Below are 24,101 nucleotides of genomic sequence, written 5' to 3' on the forward strand. Positions count from 1 at the left end.
TATATATATATGTGTATATATATATATATATATACGTATATATACATATATATATGTGTATATATATATATATATATATATATATATATATAAATATATATCTATAGGACTTTATGACTTTATTGTCATTGCACTAGTACAACGAAACTATGTTGTGTGTGTGTATATATATATATATATATATATATATATATATATATATATATATATAGACTTCCTTAAAGTTTTTGTAATCAATCAGAAATATCAAACAGCTAAAATGCGCCAAACATGGATAAGTGTGGAGAGAGTGTTTTACATTTTTCCCATCATGCATTGTAATGGATTTACAAGGTGCAGTGAGCAGGTTGTGTTATGTATGACCATCAGTGTTGACTTTTTGTGTTAGTTTATTTGCACTATAAGTTGGACAGGTTGTTTGAATTGGGTTATATAAGTAAATGCTGTGCTGTGTTTATGTGACATTCATGGTCATTAACCCGAATTACTGAGGATCTCCACAAAGATGGTGGCAAACGTGCAGCAATTATACTGTCAGATATTCAGAACTAAGTTGGAGGCACCATGCGGGCCAGACTCCTAATTAAACTTGTGACGGCTCACGGGCCAAACTGAAGACGCCAGAGGGCCACGCTTGTCCCGCAGGTCACTTTAAATTAAGCACCAGGCCACATAAAGGATGTAGCGGGTTACTTTAAATTGGGGGGTGGATCACATAAAATGACATAGCGAGCCACTTTAAATTATGTGGCGTACGACATAAAATTAGATAGTAGGCCACTTCAAATTGTGCGGCGTACCACATAAAACGATGTAGCGGGCCACTTTAAATTGGGAGTGGACCACATAAATGACGAAGCAGGCCATTGGGTGGCGTACCACATAAAATGACATAGCGAGCCATTTTAATTATGTGGCGTACCACATAAAATGAGATAGAAGGCCAGCTTGAATTGTACGGTGTACCACGTAAAATGACGTAGCGGGCCAGATTTAAATTGGGATTGGACCACATAAATGACGTAGCAGGCGACTCTGAATTGTGCGGCTTACCACATAAAATGACGTAGCGGGTCACTTTAAATTGGGATTGGACCACATTAATGATGTAGCGGGTTATTTTAAATTCGGGGGGTGGATCACATAAAATGACATAGCGAGCCACGTTAAATTATGTGGTGTACCACATAAAATTAGACAGTAGGCCACTTCGAATTGTGCGGCGTACCACATAAAATGATGAAGCGGGCCACTTTAAATTGGGAGTGGACCACATAAATGACAAAGCAGGCCACTCTGAATTGAGCGGCGTACCACATAAAATGACATAGCAAGGCACTTTAATTATGTGGCGTACCACATAAAATGAGATAGCAGGCCAGATTGAATTGTGCGGCGTACAACATAAAATGACGTAGCGGGCCAATTTAAATTGAGATTGGACCAGATAAATGATGTAGCAGGCCACACTGAATTAGGCGGCTTACCACATAAAATGACGTAGCGCGTCACTTTAAATTGGGATTGGACCACGTTAATGACGTAGCAGGCCACTCTGAATTGGGCGGCGTACCACATAAAAAGACGTAGCAAGCCACTTTCCAATTCAAAGGGGGACCAATTAATAACATCGCAGGCCATTTTAAACTATGCGGCGTACCATGTAAAATATCATAGCGATCAACTTTAAATTGGGTGGCAGACCACATAAAATGATGAAGCAAGTCACTTTAAATAACACGGCATACCATGTAAAATGACGCAGTGGGCCACTTTAAATTACGCGGCATACTACATAAAATGACATAGCGGGCCAATATAATTGGGCAGCGAACCACGAAAAATTATGCATCAGGCCAAATTAAATTATGCGGCGTACCACATAAAATCACATAGCAGACCACTTTAAATTATGCGACATTTCACATTAAATGATGCAGCAAGCTACTTTAAATTGGGCGGTGGACCACATAAAAACATGTAATTGGTCATTTTAAATTATGCGGCATACTACAAACGTTTGTAAATAAAATTACGCAGTGGGCCAACTAAAACCCACTGCATAGAAAATGACGTAGAGGGCCACTTTAAATTGGGCGGTCAACCACAAAAATTATGTTGCAGGTCACTTCGAATTATGCAGTGTAACATATGAAATAACATAGTGGGTCATGTTAAATTATGTGGTGTACTACATAAAATTAGCTAGCGGTCCACATTAATTTGGCCTGTGGACCACAAAAAATTATGTAGCATACTACATAAAATGACATAATGAACAAATTAAAATTTTGCCGCGGGCCCTTTAAGAGGACGTAGCGGGCCACTTGAAATTATGTGGCATACTACTTAAAATTATGTAGCACAGGGGTGTCAAACTTAAATACAGAGTGGGCCAAAATTTAAAACTGAACGAAGCCACGGGCCGAGGTTGAACAAATTAATCCTTTAATAGGGACCCCAAAAAGTTTTGCATTGAATATTGACCAAGCAAGGCTTTTATAACTTTATAGTGAAATGTAAAATTGAGTTTTGAATACTAATAATTATAAAATATCAAAGGCATATGAAATAAAATAAAAATACAAATTGAATGCCTCTTTTTGGCGGCGGGTTTGAGTTGGGGCGTGGTTTGGTGGTAGCAGGAATGTATATTGTAGCATCCCGGAAGAGTTAGTGATGCAAAGGGTTCTGGGTATTTGTTCGGTTGTGTTTATGTTGTGTTACGGTGCGGATGTTCTCCCGAAATGTGTTTGTCATTCTTGTTTGTTGTGGGTTCACAGTGTGGCGTATATTTGTAACAGTGTTAAAGTTGTTTATGCGGCCACCTTCAGTGTGACCTGTATGGCTGTTGACCAAGTATGCCTTGCATACTCTTGTGTGTGTGTATGAGCCGCATATATTATGTGAGTGGGCCGGCACGCTGTTTGTATAGAGGAAAAGCGGACGTGGCGACATGTTGAGAACGCCAAAGGCAGTGCTTTTACGGCCCGCCTCCAATATTATTTCCGGGGTGGAAATCGGGAGAAATTCGGGAGGGGCACTGAACTTCGGGAGTCTCCCGGGAAAATCAGGAGGGTTGACGAGTATGAGTATTAGTGGTGAATGCGGTGTTACAGCGGCGGGCCAGCTCTAATGTTAATTTGATATTGCCTCAAGGGCCAAATAAAATTAAACGGCGGGCCATATTTGGCCCGCGGGCCAGAGTTTGACACCAATGATGTAGCAGGTCATTTTGAATTGGGCAACGGACCACGTAAAATGACATAGCGGGCCACATTAAACTATGCGGTGAACCACATAAAATGACGTTGCGGGCCGCTTTAAATTGGATGGCGGACCATAAAATGACATTTAGGCCATATTAAATTATGTGGCAAGTATGGTAGAACGCTGTGTGCGTAGAGAACAATATTGCATGTAATGTTTTGTTTCCCGGTTGTGACCCCAGGATGCAGGTAAGTGCAGGTAAAAATATATTTAATGACAAGACAAAAATAGTGCAGCAGGGAAGTGCACAAGAAGCGTCGGGAACGCTATGCAATATGCGGCACAAAGCAGGAACAACCAGGAACAGGTGTGTCCTGATTGCTAGGCAGGGACAGAAGTAAGGAGTCAGCTCTCAGACAGGAGAAGTGATGGCAAACAGGAAATGGAAAGAAAAATAAGAGCGCTGGATAGGAAATAAAAGAGAATAGCAGAATATAAGATTAATAATTTTCATGAAAAATCACGACAGCGCAAACCGACATAGAGAGTCGAAATATGAGGGTCCATTATTCCCGGAATCTCTATTAAAAACGTGATGAAACATTTCTAATACCTTCCTTTTGTTGGCAGGTGAAGGTGGTGCTGAGGGTGAACCCGACCACAAACGAGGGCCAACCTCCGGTCCTCCACGTTGACCCGGGCAAGAAGAGAGCCATCTTGTTGGAAAACCTGCACCAAAGCTCCTCCAGCAGGGACCTTCTCAAGGCGTTCCACTACGAAGCTGTATATCCTCAGGACTCTACTCAGGTCTGATGCTTCATTCTGATCACCTGAAAATAGCAATTATTGCATTGGAAGATGATTTATGTATATATATATATATATATATATATATATATATATATACACCGTATTTCCCTGAATTGCCACCGGGTGTATAGTATGCGCCTGCCTTGAATTACTGCCGGGTCAAACTCGTGACACTTCCCCTGTCATCATTTTCAAAATGGAGGAGGCTGATTTCAATTCCGGGAATTTGAACTCGTATGAAGGGAAGAAGATTAAGAGCTATTCAGTAGGATTTTAGGTCCAAGCTTACATCACACTCAAATTTTTACTGCATAGCTTTGGAAAGTGCCGGATTGAGAAGAGGTTTTAAAATAGTTAGCGCATGCTTACTTTTACAGCATACCTTTGGTAAGCGCAGGAGTGAGAATAACTTTTAAATTAATTAGCGCCCCGGCGGAAATTCAAGGAAATGTGTTGTATAAGCAGGATTAGCATGCGCTAATCATGCTTACTTTTACCGCATGCCTTCGGTAAGCGCAGGAGTGAGAGGAGCTTTTAAATTAATTAGCGCCCCGGCGGAAATTCAAGGAAATACGTTTTATATATATATATATATATATATATATATATATATATATATATATATATATATATATATACACACACATATATATATATTTATATATATATCCATCTATCCATCCATTTCCTACCGCTTATTCCCTTAGGGGTCGCGGGGGCCGCTGGTGCCTATCTCAGCTACAATCAGGCGGAAGGCGGTTTACACCCTGGACAAGTCGCCACCCCATCACAGGCCCAACACAGATAGACAGACAACATTTACACTCACATTCACACACTAGGGACCATTTAGTGTTGCCAATTTTATATATACAGTGGGGGCTTCACGGTGGGAGAGGGGTTAGTGCATCTGCCTCACAATACGAAGTTTCTGCAGTCCTGGGTTCAAATCCAGGACTGCATTGTAGGAATTCTTTAAAATTCCTACAATGTGAATTCCTGGATTTTTTTTTCACATTCTGTCTCTCACAGTTGAAGTGGACCTATGATGAAAATCACAGACCTCTGTTATCATTTTAAGTGGGAGAACTTGCACAATCGGTGGCTGACTAAATACTTTTTTGCCCCACTGTATATATATATATATATATATATATATATATATATATATATATATGTCTTGATTGGATTATCCAGAGAATAGTGCTCGATACCGTGGTAGAGCGCAATATGTATGTGTGGGAAAAATCACAAGACTACTTCATCTCTACAGAACTGTTTCATGAGGGGTTCCCTCAATCATCAGGAGAGTTTAATGGAAGCATTCACATACAATGGTTTATATAGGGCACAGAGTCGGTGGGTACAGGCAGGCGTAGGGTGTGGTGATTGGCTCATGTGTTACCTAGGAGGTGTTTCCGTCTGTGGCGGCATGTTGAAATGATTTCACTGCGCTTGTTGAGGGATGATAGATCTGGATGATATATAATAAACAGTTTCTCTTTTAAGCATAGATTGCATCTTTTATTACCACTGTTGTAAGGTGTGCTGGATGCAAGAATTTGCCATGTTATTGAATATTCAACATTATTGTCTTTGAGGTTCCAAATGTGTTTGCTGAGTTCTGTAGAGTTCCGCAAAGTCTGGTTTCTAAAGGAGGCGTTGTGATTATTCCATCTTGTTTTGAACGCTCCTTCGGTTAATCCTACGTACGTGTCGGATGTGTTAATGTCCTTGCGTATAGGACAAGCGCAGTGAAATCATTTCAACATGCCGCCACAGACGGAAACACCTCCTAGGTAACACATGAGGCAATCACCACACCCTACGCCTGCCTGTACCCACCCACTCTGTGCCCTATATAAAACATTGTATGTGAATGCTTCCATTAAACTCTCCTGATGATTGAGGGAACCCCTCATGAAACAGTTCTGTAGAGATGAAGTAGTGTTGTGATTTTTCCCACACCTATATATATATATATATATATGGATGTGTTCCCTCATTCTTCTTTCCTACCATCTCTTTTGTGTTTTACAGACTGAGTTGTGTGCGGGCGTTCTGAATGATGTCATTCGCTGCGTGCTGAGTGGCAGTGATGGATGTGTGCTGGGTTTGGGCTGTGCTGAAGTGGGTGAGTAATTACACACATTTGAAAATGAAAGTCAAAAGCTTTTATCCATGGAACCCCCCCTCCTCTTATACCTGTGTCCCACTCCTGCTACTAGACACCCTTTCCTTATCACTTACACACCCTCTCCACTTATCTTATCATCAACATTTATATCCATCTCTTATTTTTTTATGCACTAATTTTCATTATTGGAAGCCACAAACAGCTGCTTAAAATCTTCTCAATAACCTCCCTGGACAGACCAGGTTAGAAAAACAAGAATTGCCGTCTTTTTCTTTACTGCCATCTGATATTTTTCACATGCTAACAATAGCATGCTAGCTTTTAAAGCTAATTTTTTACAGGTATACACCTCAGAGTCATATTTTGGTACTTGACACGTGCTAACTCGTAAAAGTTGTGCTAAAAGTTAGCAGACATGCATGTGGATATTAGCATGCTAGTTTTGGGCGGGAAAATGATGCAGATGAAAACCTCAAAGTTGTATACAGGTGCTGGTCATATTATTAGAATATCATGAAAAAGTTGATTTATTTCTTTAATTCCATTTAGAAAGTCAAACTTGTAGAATGTATACATTCATTCCAAACAGACTGATACATTTCAAGTGTTTTTTGCCAAAAAGGAGATGATTATAGCTGACAACCAATGAAAACCCTAAATTCAACATCTCAGAAAATTAGAATATGGTGAAAAGGTCAGATATTGAAGACACCTGGTGCTACACTCTAATTAGCTAACTAACTCAAAACACCTGGAAAAGCCTTTAAATGGTCTCTCCTTTTGATTCTGTATGACACACAATCATGGGGAAGACTGCTGACTTGACAACTGTCCAAAAGATGACCATTGATACTTTAAAGAAGGAGGGCAAGACACAAAAGGTCATTGCCAAAGAGGTTGGATGTTCCCAGAGCTCTGTGTCCAAGCACATAAATAGAGAGGCGAAGGGAAGACAAAGATGTGGTAGAAAAAAGTGTACAAGCAAGAGGGATAACCGCGCCCTGAAGAGGATTGTCAAACAAAACCAATTAAAAAATGTGGGGGAGATCCACAAAGAGTGGACTGCAGCTGGAGTCAGTGCTTCAAGAACCACCACGCACCGACGTATGCAAGATATGGGCTTCAGCTGTCGCATTCCTTGTGTAAAGCCACTCTTGAATAAGAGACAACGTCAAAAGCGTCTCGCCTGGGCTCAAGACAAAAAGGACCGGACTGCTGCTGAGTGGTCCAAAGTTATGTTTTCAGATGATTTCCTTTGGAAATCAAGGTCCCAGAGTCTGGAGGAAGACAGGACAGGCACAGAATCCACGTTGCCTGAAGTCCAGTGTCAAATTTCCACACTCGGTAATGGTCTGGGGTGCCATGTCACCTGCTGGTGTCGGTCCACTGTGTTTCCTGAGGTCTAGGGTCAATGCAGCAGTCTACCAGGAAGTTATAGAACACTTTATGCTGCCTGCCGCGGACCAATTTTATGGAGGTGAAGATTTCATTTTCCAACATGACTTGGCACCTGCACACAGTGCCGAATCTACCAGTACCTGGTTTAAGGACCATGGTATCCCTGTTCTTGATTGGCCTGCAAACTCACCTGACCTTAACCCCATAGAAAACCTATGGGGTATTGTGAAGCGGAAGATGCGAGATGCCAGACCCAACAACGCTGAAGAGCTGAAGGCCACTATTAAAGCAACCTGGGCTCTCATAACACCTGAGGAGTGCAACAGACTGGTGGACTCCATGCCACGCCGTATTGCTGCAGCAATTCAGGCAAAAGGAGCTGCAACTAAGTATTGATTGCCGTACATGCTGAAACTTTCCATGTTCATACTTTTCAGTTGGCCCACATTTCTAAAAAATATTTTTTGGTACTAGTCGTAACTAATATTCTAATTTTCTGAGATACTGAATTTGGGATTTTCAGTAATTGTCAGTAATAATCATCAATATTTAAAGAAATAAACATTTAAAATATATCACTATGTGTGTAATGAATTGATATAATATGTAAATTTCACGTTCTGAATATAATTACTGAAATGAATTAACTTTTTCATGATATTCTAATAATATGAACAGCACCTGTATTTTTGAACCTGTTACATTTGTTGACAATAGCGTGTTTTTTGATTTTTTTTTTAAATATACGTCTCAGATACATTTTTTTAATGTACATCTCAGATTCATAGTTTGGTTCTTGTTACCTTACTTGTTAACATTAGCATGTTAGCTTTTTTTTCAACATACATCTCAGAGTAATACATTTTGGTACTTGTTACCTTACTTGTTTACATTACTAGTGTTTGATTTTTTTTTAAGCTATCTTTAATCTACATCTCAGAGAGTCATATATTTTGGTAATTGACACGTGTTAACTGTTAGCATGTTAACGTTAGCAACCAAGCATGCTAGTTTTTTTGGGAGAAAATTTAGCAGGTATACACCTCATAGTAATTTTTGGGTAATTGACAGGTGCTAACTGTTAACATGTTAAAATAAGCATGTACGCATGTGGACTTTAGCATGCAAATATTTAGGCAATTTTGCATGTATACAACTCATAGAAATATTTTGGTAATTGATACGTGCCAACTGTTAGCATGTTAAAGTTAGCATGTGGACATTAACATGCATATCTTTTGGCGAATTTTGTAAGTATACGCCACATACTCATATTTTGGTAATTGATACATGCTAACTGTTAGCATGCTAAAGTTAGCATGTAAACATGTGGACATTAGCATGCATGTTTTTTGACAAATTTTGCAGGTATACACCTCATAGTCACATTTTGGTAATTGATATGTGCTAACTGTTAGCGTGCAAGTCTTTTGGCGAATTTTGTAGGTATACACCTCATACTCATATTTTGGTAATTGATACATGCTAACTGTTAGCATGCTAAAGTTAGCATGTTAACATGTGGACATTAGCATGCATGTTTTTTGACAAATTTTGCTGGTATACACCCCATAGTCACATTTTGGTAATTGATATGTGCTAACTGTTAGCGTGCAAGTTTTTTGGCAAATTTTGCAGGTTTTCACCTCATACTCATATTTTGGTAATTGATACGTACTAACTGTTAGCGTGCAAGTCTTTTGGGGAATTTTGTAGGTATACACCTCATACTCATATTTTGGTAATTGATACGTGCTAACTGTTAGCATGCGGAAGTTAGCATGTAAACATATGGACATTAGCATGCATGTTTTTTGACAAATTTTGCAGGTATACACGTCATAGTCACATTTTGGTAATTAATATGTGCTAACTGTTAGCGTGCAAGTTTTTTGGCGAATTTTGTAGGTATACACCTCATACTCATATTTCGGTAATTGATACGCGCTAACTGTTAGCGTGCAAGTTTTTTGACCATTTTTGCAGGCATACACCTCATAGTCACAGTTTGGTAATTAATATGTGCTAACTGTTAGCATGCTAAAGTTAGCATTTAAACATGTGGACATTAGCATGCATGTTTTTTGACTAATTTTCCAGGTATACACCTCATAGTCACATTTTGGTAATTAATATGTGCTAACTGTTAGCGTGCAAGTTTTTTGACAAATTTTGCAGGTATACACCTCATAGTCACATTTTGGTAATTAATATGTGCTAACTGTTAGCGTGCAAGTTTTTTGACAAATTTTGAAGGTATACACCTCATAGTCACATTTTGGTAATTTATATGTGCTAACTGTTAGCGTGCAAGTCTTTTGGCGAATTTTGTAGGTATACACCTCATACTCATATTTTGGTAATTGATACGTGCTAACTGTTAGCATGCTAAAGTTAGCATGTAAACATGTGGACGTCAGCATGCATGTTTTTTGACAAATTTTGCGGGTGTACACCTCATAGTCACATTTTGGTAATTGATATGTGCTAACCGTTAGCGTGCAAGTTTTTTGGCGAATTTTGTAGGTATACACCTCATACTCATATTTTGGTCATTGATACTTGCTAACTGTTAGCATGCTAAAGTTAGCATGTAAACATGTGGACATCAGCATGCATGTTTTTTGACAAATTTTGCTGGTGTATGTACACCTCATAGTCACATTTTGGTCATTGATATGTGCTAACCGTTAGCGTGCAAGTTTTTTGGAAAATTTTGCAGATATACACCTCATAGTCATATTTTGTTACTTGTCACAATAATCATTAACATTAGCATGCTAGCTTTTTTAATAAACATCTCAGAGTCATATAAAAATATTTATTTTTAATATACATCTCAGAGTTATATTTTGGTACTTAGCATAACTGCTCAATGGAAAACATTCACAACAGACTTTTGATTGCATTTTAGGAACGCTCTGAGCTTGGACGACTGTAAAATGTTTCCATTAAATATATGGACGCCCTGCACTTAGCCTTGCTGGGAGGGACTATTAAATCGACCACACACACACACACACACACACACACACACACACACACACACACACACACACACACACACACACACACACACACACACACACACACACACACACACACACACACACACACACACACACACACACACACAGGACAGAATCTCCTTGGAGCTGCTCTCTCACATGACCCCACTCTCCGTAAATGAATTAAATGTCTGATGCAGACTATTGATATCAGTCTCTTACCCACAGTACGATCCTCTCAGAATAAAAAACTAAAGAATACCTCTCAGAAAAACTAATAGCATTCACACTTCAGTCTTATACACCAAAAATTCATCTACCATATTTTTTCAGTGCCCCCTATAACCCGGCGCGCCTAATGTACGGAATAAATCTGGTTTTGCTTACCGACCTCAAAGCAGTTTTGTTCGGTACATGATATAATGATAAGTGTGACCAGTAGATGGCAGTCAAACAAAAGAGATATCTATCAAGCAATCAATCAATGTTTATTAATATAGCCCTAAATCACAAGCGTCTCAAAGGGCTGCACAAGCCACAGCGACATCCGTGGTTCAGCGCCCACATAAGGGCAAGGAAAAACTCACAACCCAGTGGGACGTCGATGAGAATGACTATGAGAAACCTTAGGGTGGAGCGCAAATTTGGGTCACCTACCGTGTGCTCCATACTTTGGGTGAGATACCACGTGGTTCTGACTTTGGGGGATGTACCATGTGTGCCTGACTTTGGTGTACCTACCATGTGCTCCTGACTTTGGGGTACCTACCATGTGCTCCTGACTTTGGGGGCTGTCCTATGTGGTCTTGACTTTGGGGGTTGTACCATGTGCTCCTGACTTTGGGGGAAGTACCACGTGGTCCTGACTTTGGGGAATATACCACATGGACCTGACTTTGGGGGATGTACTATGTGGACCTGACTTTGGGGGACGTACCATGCGGTCCTGACTTTGGGGGACGTACCACGTGCTCCTGTCTTTGGGGAACCTACCATGTGCTCCTGACTTTGGGGGACGTCCCATGTGGTCCTGACTTTGGGGGACGTACCATGTGCTCCTGACTTTGGGGGACATACCCCGCGGTTCTGACTTTGGGGGGACGTACCATGTGTTCCTGACTTTGGAGGACCTACCATGTTTTCCTGACTTTGGGGGACGTACCACGTGTTCCTGACTTTGGGGGATATACCACATGGTCCTGAGTTTGGAGGATATACCACATGGTCCTGACTTTGGGGGATGTACTACGTGGTCCTGACTTTGGGGGATATACCACATGGTCCTGACTTTGGGGGACGTAATATGCGGTCCTGACTTTGGGGTACATACCATGTGCTCCTGTCTTTGGGGAACGTACCATGTGGTGCTGACTTTGGGGGACCTACCATGTGCTCCTGACTTTGGGGGACGTACAACGTGGTTCTGACTTTGGGGGGACGTACCATGTGTTACTGACTTTGTAGGACCTACCATGGGCTCCTGACTTTGGGGGATGTCCCATGTGGTCTTGACTTTGGGGGTTTTACCATGTGCTCCTGACTTTGGGGGGTGTACCACGTGGTCCTGACTTTGGGGGATATACCACATGGTCCTGACTTCGGGGGCTGTACTATGTGGTCCTGACTTTGGGGTACGTACCATGCGGTCCTGACTTTGGGGGGCGTACCACATGCTCCTGACTTTGGGGTGCCTACAATGTGCTACTGACTTTGGGGAACGTTCCATGTGATCCTGTCTTTGGGGGACGTACAATGTGGTTCTGACTTTGGGGCACGTACAAAGTGGTTCAGACTTTGGGGAGACGTACCTTGTGTTCCTGACTTTGGGGGACCTACCATGTTCTCCTGACTATGGGGGATGTCCCATGTGGTCTTGACTTTAGGGGTCGTACCATGTGCTCCTGACTTTGGGGGACGTACCACCTGGTCCCGACTTTGGGGATATACCACATGGTCCTGACTTTGGGGGATGTACTACGTGGTCCTGACTTTGGGGGACATACCATGCGGTCCTGACTTTGGGGAACTTACCACGTGCTCCTGACTCTGGAGAACCTACCATGTGCTCCTGACTTTGGGGAACGTCCCATGTGATCCTGTCTTTAGGGGACGTACCATGTGGTTCTGACTTTGGGGCACGTACAAAGTAGTTCTGACTTTGGGGATACGTACCTAGGGACGGCGTGGTGCGCAACCCGAGGGTCCCTGGTTCAATCCCCACCTAGTACCAACCTCGTCACGTCCGTTGTGTCCTTGAGCAAGAGACTTCACCCTTGCTCCTGATGGGTGCAGGTTAGTGCCTTGCATGGCAGCTCCCTCCATTAGTGTGTGAATGTGTGTGTGAATGGGTGAATGTGGAAGTAGTGTCAAAGCGCTTTGAGTACTTTGAAGGTAGAAAAGCGCTATACAAGTACAACCCATTTATCATTTACCATTTACCTTGTGTTCCTGACTTTGGGGGACCTACCATGTTCTCCTGACTTTGGGGGATGTCCCATGTGGTCTTGACTTTGGGGGTCGAACCATGTTCTCCTGACTCTGGGGGACGTACCACCTGATCCCGACTTTGGGGGATATACCGCATGGTCCTGACTTTGGGGGATGTAGTATGTGGTCCTGACTGTGGGGGACATACCATGCGGTCCTGACTTTGGGGGATGTACCGAGTGCTCCTGACTTTGGAGGACCTACCATGTGCTCCTGACTTTGGGGGATTTCCCGTGAAGTCTTGCCTTTGGGGGACATACCATTGGGTTCTGACTTTGGGGGTTGTCCCATGTGGTCCTGACTTTGTGGGACGTATCATGTGGTCTTGACTTTGGGGGACGCACCACGTGGTCCTGACTTTAGGGGACGTACCATGTGGTCCTGACTTTGGGGGACGTCCCACGTGGTCTTGACTTTGGAGGACGTACCATGTGCTCCTGACTTTGGGGGACATACCATCTAAACCTGACTTTGAGGGACGTACCATGTGCTCCTGACTTTGGGGGACGTCCCACGTGGTCTTGACTTTGGAGGACGTACCATGTGCTCCTGACTTTGGGGGACATACCATCTAAACCTGACTTTGAGGGACGTACCATGTGCTCCTGACTTTGGGGGACATACCATCTGCTCCTGACTTTGAGGGACGTACCATGGGGTTCTGACTTTGGGCGCTGTCCCATGTGGTCCTGACTTTGTGGGACGTATCATGTGGTCTTGACTTTGGGGGACGCACCACGTGGTCCTGACTTTAGGGGACGTACCATGTAGTCCTGACTTTGGGGGACGTCCCACGTGGTCTTGACTTTGGAGGACGTACCATGTGCTCCTGACTTTGGGGGACATACCATCTAAACCTGACTTTGAGGGACGTACCATGTGCTCCTGACTTTGGGGGACCTCCCACGTGGTCTTGACTTTGGAGGACGTACCATGTGCTCCTGACTTTGGGGGACATACCATCTAAACCTGACTTTGAGGGACGTACCATGTGCTCCTGACTTTGGGGGACATACCATCTGCTCCTGACTTTGAGGGACGTACCATGTGGTTCTGACTTTGAGGGACGTCCCACGTGGTCCTGACTTTGGAGGACGTACCATGTGCTCCTGACTTTGGGGGACATACCATCTGCTCCTGACTTTGAGGGACGTACCATGTGGTTCTGACTTTGAGGGACGTCCCACGTGGTCCTGACTTTGGAGGACGTACCATGTGCTCCTGACTTTGGGGGACATACCATCTGCTCCTGATTTTGAGGGACGTACCTTGTGGTTCTGACTTTGGGGGCCGTCCCACGTGGTCCTGACTTCCTATCCCGGCTCGTCCTACAGGCTGCTGGTCCAGCATGCTGGGAAACGCCGACAGCCTCCACACGCTGGGACTGATTCCGTGCGCCATCTCCTGGCTGTACGGCGCGGTGGACAAGCGGCGGGAGAAGACGTGGACGGACATGACGGTGTGGGTGTCTGCTGTGGAAGTGTGCTGTGGAGAAGAGGATTCCTTGAGGGACCTCCTTGGGGACCTTTCTCCCTCTGGTGGCCACAACCAAGACCACCTCAGGGGCCACCTTCGGCTGCAGGAGGACTCCGTCGCCGGCATGCAGGTGGAAAAACACACGTGGGCTGCAGCCAATAATCATTTTAGTTTATCGATTAGTTTGTCGGATAAAAACAAACACTTTCTGGCTTCGAGGCCTATTTTTGATAAATAGCTTAAATGAGCAACTTCTCTTGCTTCTTTTTTCTAACAAATGCATGTTGCAAGAGTTTGTACTTTCAAAATAAAGTTCATGATTAATCTAAGCGCGTTCATGATTAGTGCAATAATTTTTAGAGGTTAATCACACAAGTTTTGACGTCCACAGTTTGTTTGTAAAGCTGGTCAGTATTTGTCAGCTGAACTTTCACATAATTGCTTCGTAACAAAACAGTTGTTAACCTTTGAAGGTACACGTGTGTTTGCCGTGATGCGAGCAGGACTAAATCGGTTTGGGGTCACTTGTCAATTCTTGGGGTGATGATTAGATTCACATTGGTCAAACATAATTTTAATGAAACTTTTTTTAAACAGGTTTCATGTTAGATAAGATCCTTCTGCTTGAGATTGCTTTAAAAAAAACACAAAAAAAACATACATTTTTGAAAATTATGAATCAATTTAAAACCAGTATTAATGGGAATCAATCAATCAATCAATCAATGTTTATTTATATAGCCCTAAATCACAAATGTCTCAAAGGACTGTACAAACCATTACGACTACGACATCCTCGGAAGAACCCACATAAGGGCAAGGAAAACTCACACCCAGTGGGACGCCAGTGACAATGCTGATTATGAGAAACCTTGGAGAGGACCTCAAATGTGGGCAACCCCCCGCCCCCTCCAGGGGACCGAAAGCAATGGATGTCGATCATTATTAGGACGGCTGGTTAAACCTTATGTTACATGTTGTTAGTGTGCTCCGGTGTTTAGTGTTGTAGTTCCTGCCTTGTGTTTTTATTTTGGCGGATTTTCCGGTTTTGTTGGCTGCTTCACTTTAGTCTCGGATAATTTCTCCTCACTTGTTAGCTGATAGAAATAAATACTATTTAAGTTGATCCTTTTGCTACCTTTGTAGTCAGGACATTATTATCTGTTCACTGGGCCACAGAGGATCCTTTTGATGCTAAGCCCGAATATGTACTCGTTAGTGTTTTTTGTTGGGTTTCAGTTTGTTTTGTTTTGGTATCTTCATAGACTGTCATGCAGAGCTCTTACTCGTTGCTCTCGCTTTTGTTCATTTATAAATAGTCTTTTTAGTTAGCCTGTCAATGGCAGACATTTTACACTCACAACAGTGTTTTCAAATGACATTTTAACGGCGTTAAATTGACATAAAACAGCAAATTAAATTTTTTAATCTGAAGAACTAAGATAAAAAGAGTAAATAAACATCACAACGCCTCGCTTGTCGTCGCTTTACACCCCTCCTCCTCACATATTGATGTGGTCTAATCGACAGGCTTATGAAACGCCGAATGGCGGCCATTTTACACTCTGACAATGTTTAAAAAGTGACATTTTCATGGCCCTAAATCTACGTAAAACAGCAAATTCATTTTTTTAAATCTGAAAAACTCAAAAAGAGTAAATAAACATCACAATGCCTAGCTTGACACCCCTCCTCCTCACATATTGGTGTGGTTTAATTCAGTGGTCCCCGCACAAGAAATAAAAATTATATATATATATATATATATATATATATATATATATTTTTTTTTTTTAATTATTAAATCAACATAAAAAACACAATATATACATTATAAATACAATACAGATCAATACAGTCTGCAGGGATACAGTCTGTAAGCTCACATAATTGTATTTATTTATTAAAAATAAAAAATTTAAAAAAATAATACCACCCCCGCCCCCCGGTCCGTGGGAAAAATTATCAAGCGTTGACCGGTCCACAGCTACAAAAAAGTAGGGGACCACTGGAATTGACAGGCTTACAAAATGCATAATGGCGGCCATTTTACACTCGCAACAACGTTTAACAAGGGCCATTTTAACCGCACTAAATCCGTGTAAAACAGCAAATCCTTTCTTAAAATGTGAAGAACTCAAATGAAAACATTAAATAAACATCACGACGCTTCGCTTGACACACCTCCTCCTCACATATTGATGTGGTCTAATTGACAGGCTAACAAAACGCAGAATGGCGGCCATTTTACACTCGCAACAATGTTTAACAAGTGACATTTTAACCGCACTAAATCGACTTAAAACAGTAAATTCATTATTAAAATCTGAAGAACTCAAAAAGCGAAAATAAACATCCACGTCGCCTCGCTTGACTCCCCTCCTCCTCACATATTGATGTGGTCTAATTGACAGGCTAACAAAACCCAGAATGGCGGCCATTTTACACTCGCAACAATGTTGAAGAAATGACATTTTAACGGCACTAAATCGATGTAATAGCAAATTAATTTTTTTGATCTAAAAAACTTGAATAAAAAGAGTAACTAAACATCACAACGCCTCGCCTGACACCCCTCCTCCTCACATATTGATGTGGTCTAATTGACAGGCTAACAAAACACAGAATGGCGGCCATTTTGCACTCACAACAATGTTTGAGACGTGACATTTTAACGGCACTAAATTGACGTAAAACAGCAAATTCATTTTTAAATCTGAAGAACTCAGATAAAATGAGTAAATAAACATCACAACCACTCGCTTGACACCCCTCCTCCTCACATATTGATGTGGTCTAATTGACAGGCTAACAAAACACAGAATGGCGGCCATTTTACACTCACAACAAAGTTGAACAATTGACATTATAATGGCACTAAATCAACATAAAACAGCAAAACATTTTTTAAAATGTGAAAAACTCAAATAAAAAGAATAAATAAACATCACAACTCCTCGCTTGACGCCCCTCTTCCTCACATATTGATGTGGTCTAATTGACAGGCTAACAAAACACAGAATGGCGGCCATTTTACACTCACAACAATGTTGAAGAAATGACATTTTAACGGCACTAAATTGCCTGGGGATATGGCAACACTAAATTGGCCCTAGTGTATGAATGTGAGTGTGAATGTTGTCTGTCTATCTGTGTTGGCCCTGCGATGAGGTGGCGACTTGTCCAGGGTGTACCCCGCCTTCCGCCCGATTGTAGCTGAGATAGGCGCCAGCGCCCCCTCGACCCCAAAAGGGAATAAGTGGTAGAAAATGGATGGATGGATGGATACATTGACGTAAAACAGCAAATTCAGTTTTAAAATCTAAAGAACTCAAATAATAAAGAGTACCTTAACATCACAACCCCTCGCTTGACACCCCTCCTCCTCACATATTGATGTGGTCTAATTGCCAGGCTAACAAAACGCAGAATGGCGGCCATTTTACACTCACAACAATGTTTAACAAATGACATTTTAATGGCACTGAATTGACGTAAAACAGCATATAATTTTTTAAAATGTGAAAAACTCAAAAAGAGTAATTAAACATCGTAACGCCTTGCTTGAAACACCTCCTCCTCACATATTGATGTGGTCTAATTGACAGGCTAACAAAACACAGAATGGCGGCCATTTTACACTCGCAACAATGTTTAACAAGTGACATTTTAACCGCACTAAATTGACGTAAAACAGCATATCATTTTTTTAAATGTGAAAAACTCAAAAACAGTAAATAAACATCACAGCTTCTCATTTGTCGCTCTTCCTCACATATTGATGTGGTCTAATTGACAGGCTAACAAAACACAGAATGGCGGCCATTTTACACTCGCAACAACGTTTAACAAATGACATTTTAACTGCACTAAAGCCACTTAAAACAGCGAATCATTTTTTTAAATGTGAAAAACTCAAATAAAAAGAGTAACTAAACATCACAACCACTCGCTTGACACCCCTCCTCCTCACATATTGATGTGGTCTAATTGACAGGCTAACAAAACCCAGAATGGCGGCCATTTTACACTCAAACAATGTTTAACAAATGACATTTTAACGGTGTGGTCGGGCGGCGGGGGTGGGGGGTGTGATGGGCGGTGGGGGGGCAGCGGCGGCGATGACCAAGAAGAACGCGGAGTTGGAATATAAATACAACACTTTATGTACATATTTATTTACATATTTATATAATATTTACATATTTATATAATATGTAACTACAAGCTCCATTCACAGACAGAGTCCCATTGCTTTTATGGGCGGGCGAGCGAATCAAAAGCCGGAAAAAAAATAAAATAAAAAATAAAATTTTAACATTTTTTATTTTATTTTACATTTTATTTATTCGTGGAGGTCGTAATTCTTTCGTGGCGGGCCGCCCCAAATAAATGAATGTGTGGGAAACCCTGGAAGAACTCAAATAAAAAGAGTAAATAAACATCACAACATCTCACGTGTCGTCGCTTGCCCCCCCCCCCCCCCCCCCCCCCCTCCCCCTCACAAATTAATGTGGTCTAATTCAGTGGTCCCCAACCTTTTTGTATCCGCGGACCGGTCAACGCTTAATAATTTTTCACGCGGTCCGGTTGTGTGTGTGGGGGAGGGGGGAATCCTTTTTTTTTTTTCTTCTTCATTGTCATGAAAAAGGGAGGTTTTTGTGGTTGGTGCACTAATTGTAAGTGTATATTGTGTTTTTTATGTTGATTTAATAAGAATATATATATATATATATATATGTTTTTTAAAATAAAAATGAATAAAAAATTATTCCGCGGCCCAGTACCAATCGGCCCAACCACCCGTACCGGGCCGCGGCCCGATAGTTGGGGACCACTGGTCTAATTGACAGGCTAGCAAAAGGCAGAACGGCGGCCATTTTACACTCACAACAATGTTTAACAAATGACATTTTAACGGCACTAAATCGACGTAAAACCGCAATTTCAATTTTAAAATCCAGAGAACTCGAATAAAAAAGAGTAACTAAACATCAGAACCCCTCGCTTGACACCCCTCCTCCTCACATATTGATGTGGTCTAATTGACAGGCTAACGAAACACTGAATGGCGGCCATTTTACACTCGCAACAATGTTTAAGACGTGACATTTTAACGGCACTAAATTGACGTAAAACAGCAAATTCATTTTTAAATCTGAAGAACTCAGATAAAATGAGCAAATAAACATCACAACCACTCGCTTGACACCCCTCCTCCTCACATATTGATGTGGTCTAATTGACAGGCTAACAAAACATAGAATGGCGGCCATTTTACACTCACAACAAAGTTGAACAAATGACATTATAATAGTACTAAATCGACATAAAACAGCAAAACATTTTTTTAAATCTGAAAAACTCAAATAAACAGAATAAATAAACATCACAACCCCTCGCTTGACGCCCCTCTTCCTCACATATTGATGTGGTCTAATTGACACGCTAACAAAACACAGAATGGCAGCCATTTTACAATGTTTAACAAATGACATTTTAACCGCACTAAATCTGTGTAAAACAGCAAATCCTTTCTTAAAATGTGAAGAACTCAAACGAAAACATTAAATAAACATCACGACGCCTCGCTTGACACCCCTCCTCCTCACATATTGATGTGGTCTAATTGACAGGCTAACAAAACACAGAATCGCAGCCATTTTACACTCACAACAATGTTGAAGAAATGACATTTTAATGGCACTGAATCGACGTAAAACAGCAAATCCTTTTTTAAAATCTGAAGACAGTGTTTCCCACAGGTCAGGCTTCTATTTGTGAGGGTGTGGTCGGGCGGCAGGGGGGAGTGGTGGGAGGGTAATGGTGGGGGGGGGGGGCGGCGATGACCAAGAAGAGCGCGGAGTTGGAATATAAATACAACACTTGATGTACATATTTATATACATATATATATAATATTTACATATTAATATAATATGTAATTACATGCTCCATTCACAGACAGAGTCCTAATGCTTTTATGGGCGGGCGAGCGAGTCAAAAGCCGAAAAAATAATAATAAAAAAAATATACAATATTTTATTATTGTATTTTTATTTTTACTAATTTTTTTATTTTATTTGTGGTGGTCGTAATTCTTTCGTGGCGGGCCGCCACATATAAATGAATGTGTGGGAAACCCTGGAAGAACTCAAATAAAAAGAGAAAATAAACATATTTCACCATTTTTAGCTGTGAAGACTCAGCCGTAGTGAACAAAAGTATGGAGAAGACTGCACTTTCATTTGGTGTTTGGGACTTTCTGATCATTTTTATCTTACTTTGTCTCCTTCTGGTAGTCACGCAAGCACACTCGGGTGAAGGCGCTGACCGCCGAGCGAGCCGCCTCCCTCCTGGATGTCGCCGTGGCAGCACGACGACGCGACGACTTGGCCACCTTCTTGTCCCACAGCTCCGTCATGTTCTTCACGCTGCACGTCCAACCTCTTCGCGCCGACAACAGCGCCCCCGGGAAAGGTTGCCATCAAACTTTTGGGAGCTCGTCGTCGTTTCCCTTTGCGTCCTTCTCCACTTCAGCCTTCACGTTTCATGGATGAATCGTCTTTTCGCCTGCAGGTTGTCGCGGCCCGAGCAGGCTGACCATGATCGATGTGTGCAGCAGGACGACAGGCGGGAACATCAGAAACAAAAGTCCACTCTCTGACTTGGGTCCTGCGGTCCTGACACTCCTAAGTGGGAGCAAAACTCTCCCCAAAAAGTAAGCAACAGTTCTTCCTCACTACACTCAAATATTGCAGTTTGTAGACATTTTTGCAATGATGCTCGGTTAAATGTCTGTCTCAGCATATTTACCATTTTTCAACGGCACATTCTAAAAATAGTATTACAGAATTAACATAAATGGGTGAAAAAAAAAAGAGCAAACAGTTGAAAAGTAACAAGAGAAAGTTGCAATGTTGACTGATAACACAAAGCTGCCATGCGGGATGTTTTATTCCTTTATAACTGTCTTTGCTCAATAATAATAATGAAAAAAAGTAAATGTTTTTAGGAATTATTGACGTATTTAAGGCTGTAATTAATTCACATCAAATAGTTTATTAAAATATTAAAAATTTTGTGTTTTTGCAATATAAAAACATTTTTTTTTTTTTTTTTACAGAAAGGGCATAAAACAAACAAAAAAAAAAAAACATGAAAATAATGAACTCCAAACAGATCTATAGTTGGCCTAGAGACTTTTTTTTCCCCCAAAAAATAAATATATATATATATATATATATATATATATATATATATATATATATATATATATATATATATAAACACACACACACACACACACACACACACACACACACACACACACACACACACACACACACACACACACACACACACACACAAAGGACTTTTTCCCCAAGAATTTTAGGGGGATGTTTTTTCTTTAAAACTGTCATTGCTCAAAAATAATAATCAATCAAAATCAATGTTAGGAATTATTTACATACTCGAGGCTCCAATTATTTCAGATCAAATATTTCATAATATATTGCATCTTTTGTTTGTTTTGTATGTATAAAGTGTTGTTGTTTTTTACCAAAAGGGCATAAAACAAATACAAAAACATGAAAAAAAAAAAAAAACAGATTCGAAGTTCGTCTAGACCAAGAGCTACTTAAGGTACTGATTAATGCAAAGGGGTACCAGTTTGATACACACTTAATTTGCTCTTTAACTCGATGTTATTATTAATGATTAATGATATTTATCTTTGTGGAAACACTGATCATCTTAATTATTTCTCACAATAAATATATACATATATATATATATATATATATACATATAAATAAACAGATAAATCTTTTTATAAATGTATTTCGACTCTTTAAAATTCAACATTCAACCGAAAAAAATAAGAGAAAAACTAACTAATTCAAATCTTTAAAAAAAAAAAAAAAAAAATGATGGAACATCATTAGTAATTTTTCCAGATTAAGATTAATTTTAGAATTTTGATGACATGTTTTAAATAGGTTAAAATCCAATCTGCACTTTGTTAGAATATAAAACCAATTAGACCAAGCTATATATATAACAAAGACAAATAATTTTTTTGAATTTTGATCATAATAAGTTTGAAGAAATATTTCACAAATATTCTTCGTCGAAAAAACAGAAGTTAAAATGAAGAATTAAATTAAAATGTATTTATTATTCTTTACGATAAAAAACAATAAATTTACTTGAACATTGATTTAAATGCTCAGGAAAGAAGAGGAAGGAATTTATAAGGTAAAAAGGTATATGTGTTTAAAAATCCTAAAATCATTTTTAAGGTTGTATTTTTTCTCTAAAATTGTCTTTCTGAAAGTTATAAGAAGCAAAGTAAAAAAAATAAATGAATTTATTTAAACAAGTGAAGACCAAGTCTTTAAAATATGTTCTTGGATTTTCAAATTATATTTGATTTTGTTCTCTCTTAGAATCAAAAATGTCGAGCAAAGCGAGACCAGCTTGCTAGTAAATAAAAAAATGTAAAAAAAGAGGCAGCTCACTGGTAAGTGCTGCTATTTGAGCTATTTTTAGAACAGGCCAGCGGGCGACTCATCTGGTCCTTACGGGCGACCTGGTGACCGCGGGCACTGCCTTGGTGACCCCTAGTCTAGAGACTTAATTGTTGAAAGTAAATAAAAAAATAAAAATAAATTATGTATATAAATAGGACTTATATTGACAATTTTTTGAGTGGTACACTTTTAGATCACCAAAAATTTTAGTGGGATTTTTTTTCTTTAAAACTGTCATTGCTAAAAAAATAATAATGAATCGAACTGAATCAAAATCCATCTTATGAATTATTGACATATTGAAGGCTCCAATTGCTTCACATCAAATATGTCATAAAATACTGCATATTTTATGTATTTGGAATATAAAAAATTTAGTTTTTTTGTTTTTTACAAAAAGGGTATAAAACAAACACAAAAACATGAAAATAATAAAAAACTAAAAACAGTTTTGAAGTTGGTCTAGAGACTTAATAAAAAAAATAAAAATATTTGATGAATGAGTATTTTTATGAGTGGGACACTTGTTGATCCCCAATAATTTTAGTGGGATTTTCTTTCTTTAAACTGTCATTGCTCAAAAATAATAATGAATCAGAATCAGTGTTATGAATTATTTACATATCCAAGGCTCCAATTACTTCACATCAAATATTTAATAAAATATTGCATATTTTGTGTGTTTGCATTTAAAAAAAGTGTTGTTGTTTTTTTGACAAGGAGGGCATAAAACAAACACAAAAACATGACAATAATTATAATAAGTTGGTCTAGAGACTTAATTGTTGAAAGTAAAAGTATATACAGTCAAAGTCACACTTGTGAAGGACATAATGTCATGGCTTTGTTTGTTTTATAACATTTTTGTCATAAAAACTCTGGCACACATGCAAAATATGGAATATTTTCCCCAAAATATTATTTCAAAGTGGAATATTTGATATGTAGTATTTGGTGCCTCGAATATGTCAATAATTAATTGATTTTGACTCATTATTATTTTGTGAGCAATGTGACAGTATTAAAAAAACAATCCCA

At 40.0% G+C, this 24,101-nt stretch overlaps 1 protein-coding gene across 3 annotated transcripts in view; it reads left to right on the forward strand.

Moving 5' to 3' along the window:
• Window positions 1–24,101, forward strand: part of LOC133542153 (kinesin-like protein KIF26B) — an 82,213-nt gene that overhangs the window by 30,578 nt on the left and 27,534 nt on the right. For all 3 annotated transcript variants that reach the window (XM_061886030.1, XM_061886032.1, XM_061886031.1), the window contains exons 6-10: window positions 3,841–4,017; window positions 6,061–6,154; window positions 14,385–14,656; window positions 20,829–21,006; window positions 21,106–21,247. In XM_061886030.1, coding sequence (XP_061742014.1) covers window positions 3,841–4,017; window positions 6,061–6,154; window positions 14,385–14,656; window positions 20,829–21,006; window positions 21,106–21,247 — 863 coding nt within the window. The remainder of the gene's footprint in view (window positions 1–3,840; window positions 4,018–6,060; window positions 6,155–14,384; window positions 14,657–20,828; window positions 21,007–21,105; window positions 21,248–24,101) is intronic.

The sequence above is a fragment of the Nerophis ophidion genome, linkage group LG24 (assembly GCF_033978795.1).
Source record: "Nerophis ophidion isolate RoL-2023_Sa linkage group LG24, RoL_Noph_v1.0, whole genome shotgun sequence".
Lineage (NCBI taxonomy): Eukaryota > Metazoa > Chordata > Actinopteri > Syngnathiformes > Syngnathidae > Nerophis > Nerophis ophidion.